General features: G+C 39.7%; 1 protein-coding gene across 5 annotated transcripts in view; it reads left to right on the top strand.

Annotated features, from left to right (window-relative positions):
• HOOK3 (hook microtubule tethering protein 3) overlaps nt 1–4,474 on the top strand; it is an 84,661-nt gene continuing 80,187 nt past the window's right edge. For all 5 annotated transcript variants that reach the window (XM_017735394.1, XM_008634560.2, XM_017735396.1 and 2 more), the window contains exon 1: nt 1–27. In XM_017735394.1, coding sequence (XP_017590883.1) covers nt 16–27 — 12 coding nt within the window. In that variant the 5' untranslated portion in view covers nt 1–15. The remainder of the gene's footprint in view (nt 28–4,474) is intronic.

Here is a 4,474-nt window from a genome sequence, read left to right on the forward strand (position 1 = left end):
AGGGGTTGGAACCAGATGATCTTCAAGGTTCTTTTCCGGTCCAAACCATTCTATGATCTTATAATAGCAATTGATTTATACCACTTTAATGTTTGCAGTTTCTTCCAAAAATGTCTTTAGGTTATGCTGTCACTCAAAGAGCAGCCCAGATGTCGTGGATGTTAAACTTGGGTTTGCAGCTACTCTGTAGTCTGAGCAATGACTGTAACACAGACGTGGAGCTTGTGTTTCTGCAGTAGCTGAGTTACTGACTAGTTGTTTCAAACCACTGGATTTTGGTTTGGGGTTTTTCCCCTCTCTATGCGCAAAATTGCCAAGTAAAGACCTAGAATATGAAACTCTGCAATACAGCTGATTGTTAAATAGAGTCAGAAATTTTTAGACATTTTTTCTATGAGAGGCCAAAGCTGACTGAATCTCTGATGGTGATAAGTAAGTTCCTGGGGAATAACAGGTTAGATTTCTCAGTGAAAGTCAAAAAGGATAAGCAAGGGAAATGAATTTATTGTTAGAGATGAACAAGTGGCCTAAAAGTGTAGAAGGCAACGATATTGGGAAAGAGGTTTTTGGGGAAATGCTTTGCGTAAGTCTGGAATAAGTCACCCAATTTCTCTTTCCTTCACATTCCTGCCAATTTTTCTACCTTTGTTATGGTTGGCCACTTGTCTTGCTTTTGGCTTTTCATGCTTTCTCCTTTAAGTATGGGGAATGAAAAGTCCCAATATGAGGAAGCCGATGGGTGTTAGTACCTGCAAAGAAAAGCTGAGTGAGAGGCTCAGTCTTTATAATCTGCACTCCTGAAGCTGTACCTATCCAGTGGAGCCTGGTCCTGTCTGTAGTAATGGTCCACACAGATCCCTTTGCACTTCTCACCTTTCCACCCACTCAAACATTGAGCTAAGGAAGAGACTAGCTGCAGCTTTTTTGGTTAGCAGAAATAGTAAATTCTCTTAAAACAGCATTCAAATGGGTCAGCTTGATTCTGAGATGAACGTATGAAGTTATGGATTATTTTTACAGTTTCATCATTTATGTGTGAATGTGGCTTTGAAACAGACTCAGTAAAAAGAAGAAAGGTGACTTCAGTTTATTCCAGGATACATGAAACTTGCAGAAGAGGCAATGAGGTTTTTTGTTCTTCAGTGAAACTTATTGTCTATAAAGAAGTTGCTTTTTTTTTTCTTGGCTTTCTCTCAAGTCCCATAATGATTCTTGGGAAACCGTTCATTTAGAGAGGAGGGTAGAGCTGTCTTAATAACTGTTTATGCACATCTGGGAAGACCAGTCATTTCCCATTATACCAGAGAAGCTGGCTGCTCAGTAGAACAGGCTTAACCTCCCAGGTTGCTTGCTTAACATTCATACAGAAGTACTTTAACTGGTTTGTCTGTGTTTTGAATAGATAAGGGTTTCTGCAAGTCTGAGAACCTGTTCGGCCTAGACTGAATGTTTGCTCAGATGTATATAGGGTGAGAAGAAAGTGCTCCTCCCTCTGCCAGCTCATGATTTTAATGAAGGAGAATATTGCTTAGGCTTTTTACCTTGCATGCCTGTGATTTCTGTTCCGCTGTGTTTAAGCTGGGGCAAGCTGCTTACGTCTGAATATGTTTTGGTTTATTTTTTAATATTTTGCCAATACCCATTTTTGTTGTTAGGCTTTAGCTTGGGGTGTAATTGTTGTTAATTTTTCACCCCTCTGACAGTGTCATTAAATGGGTTCCTAAATAATTTTTGTTCAGGATTTTAAACAGCTGGGTGACCTTTGACTTCCTACCACTTTAGCAGGTGACCATGATATTACTTTGAGACAGCCACAGTAGTGGCAACGTGAGCAAAACTAAACGAAGGACTGGAGACCAAGTACAGGCTTCTCAAAATTGATATTGCACTTCAGCACTGTTTGCAACCTACTGTAATTGTAGAATTATTGCTCTACCAAAAATCTCCCACAAACCTCTTCTGAGACTATCCTATGCACTGTGGAATTGTTATCCAAGCTGTGCTTCAGCCAAGGCAGTTTAGAAAAACGTCTGTGAGGTATACCTGCAATGATACTAAAGTTGTTTCAGTGTATCTAAGAAGAGATTGACAACATTTTTTTTGCTCAAAAGTTAAGACTGGTTCACATGTGAACACATGGGTTTTGGTGCTCAGTTTGGGTTGTTTTTTGTGTGTGTGGTGTCAGGAGTGCTCTCAACTTAGGTACATAGCTGAGGCATTTCATAAAACATGAAGCGCTGTCAACTGTGCCAGTTGTACTTTAATATGTGTGAAATCATTGTGATGGCTATAGGCTTTTGCTACGTAACCTGAGAAGTTTTCTTTTTCAGCACAGAACTAAGGTATGATACTGAAAAGATTGCTTAGCATTGGTATATAAACAGGAGGATTCCTCAAAAAGGTTGCTGCTAAGTGGTTGTAAGTAGTAAGTTGATGTGGACATGTCATGAACTTTCTTTCATTATGACAAATATCTCCTTTTTTAGTATGTGCTGCCTCCACCAAGCTGCATCTTGTCTGCTTTTCTTCTTTTCCAACCCTCAAGGCCAAAGTTTCTGTTAAAACTTTTGTGATAAGTGAGAACTTTCTAAACACTGCAAGGCTCCTGTTTCAGTATTCTCTATTTCACAAGCACTTTGGTCATTTATGTGGTGTGAGTCCTCTGACATTTCTGCCTTTTTGGCTGAAAAATCTCCTCAGTACAGTGCATCGCTGTATTCTGTGTCGTGGCCTATCCCCAACAGTAAGGATTTGTCTGTGGTAGTATGAAGTACAGAGACCATGTGACCAACTGCTGAAACAGATTTTGATTCCTCAAGAAGGCTGCTTGCAAGTGCTTGGTAGGCACTCTTCAAAGAGAAATTGCTGGAGTTTATTGGGGACGCTGTTTTTCTGTACTGTCCGGTTATGTTTTTTTCAGATTATGCTGTTCTCGATGCTTGTGCATTTGCGTTTTTATGTACTCCTCTCGTTTCTTGTGGCTGCCAAGATTGTAGGCAACTTGCTATACCTGTTTAAATTGCATCTTCTTCCAATCCTTGGCCACTGACCATAAAGCTGTAGAGTTTCATTTTCTCCTGATAATATAATTGCATCAGCATGTCTTACCTCTTGAAAAAAGCAACATGTTTCAGGAGTGGTTGATTGTGTTGATGATGACGACAGTGAATCAAGACAACTATTCTGTTTGAATACAATATGTTGCTGTTCAGAGGGCAAAAATCTTGAACTTGTCAGCAGTCATGGAATGTGGCTTGAGGAACCTGGCAGATGACAGCCCCTGTAACTAATGTGAAAGACCAGTAGGCTGAGCAACCTTTTCTTATATTTTATGACCTCTCACTAAGTACAGAATTTGTTGCTCCAGCTTTTAAAGGGATAGGTGTTTCTGTGATATTCTGAGTGTAACATTCACCATGTTTGAAGGAGCTGGAGTGTCTAGCACCATTATTAGGTAATAGGGATTTTTTTAACATGTTGCTGAGAGGTCAGGAAGAAAGAGGAAGTTCTCTTCAAGATCACATTGAAGAGCAAGTTATAGAAGGCTGATAACATAGGAGTACGATAATTAAAGGTAATAGGGTACAGTTTGTATATGTTCCCTGCCATCTTTTAAGTCAACCTGAGAAAGGAAAACTGAACGCAGAATTTGGAGGTGCAGGCATTATTCATCATGCGTACACTTTGACACTGTTAGATTTTCATTCTCTGGGGCCTTGTCCAAAATGCTGGGTTTTTTTCTATTTTCTCCTTCCTGAAGAGCTGTTCTATACAGTGTGTGTTTATAGCAGTTCTCTGAAAAAAAAATTTAGATATGATTTAGTATGTGCTCAATTTCAGCTCCCAATTCGGCCCCCTCATGTTTTTTGGTGAAGGGTTGCAAGATGTTGCTTGGAGAAGAAACAGACCTTGCTCCTAGGAACTGTGAACCTTAGAGAGTGTAAAGGAAACAACTTTTCTGTTAGCTTGTTGATCTCAAAGTGGGAGGTGTCGAGAGAAAACTGTTTCTATCTTCTCTGAAATACTTAAATACAGATGTTTCAAAGAGATTAAGTCAAACTGAATTTTGCACAATTGTCTGCCTTAATTGTGACATTTTGGGGCTTGTAAACTTGAAGATAATATTCTAACATTCTGTTCTTCCTGGACCATTAGAGATCTCTGGTGCAATATGTTTGACTTTTGTAGAGCAATTGCAGGCATTCAAGTTGAGCGGTGAGCCCCTCTTATCTTTCCCCTGCTACACAATTGCACTTGCTGCTCTCTGCTTTCTTGGCTGAGTCTAGTGTGGTCGTTTAGAAAGGTCGTTGCCTAATTTGTTTTGTTAAGTGCCCCCAACTTCAGAGCCTAAGTCTGGGGTTGTTTAATCAATTTAATTTGCAAGTCCTAGAAATAAATTAAAAAAACCCGCAAACAACAGCAAGGTTATTTGCCACATGGCAACCAACACTAGCACAAGGTTAAGGCAGGAATG

This window comes from Corvus brachyrhynchos, unplaced genomic scaffold (assembly GCF_000691975.1).
Source record: "Corvus brachyrhynchos isolate BGI_N302 unplaced genomic scaffold, ASM69197v1 scaffold22, whole genome shotgun sequence".
Classification (NCBI taxonomy): domain Eukaryota; kingdom Metazoa; phylum Chordata; class Aves; order Passeriformes; family Corvidae; genus Corvus; species Corvus brachyrhynchos.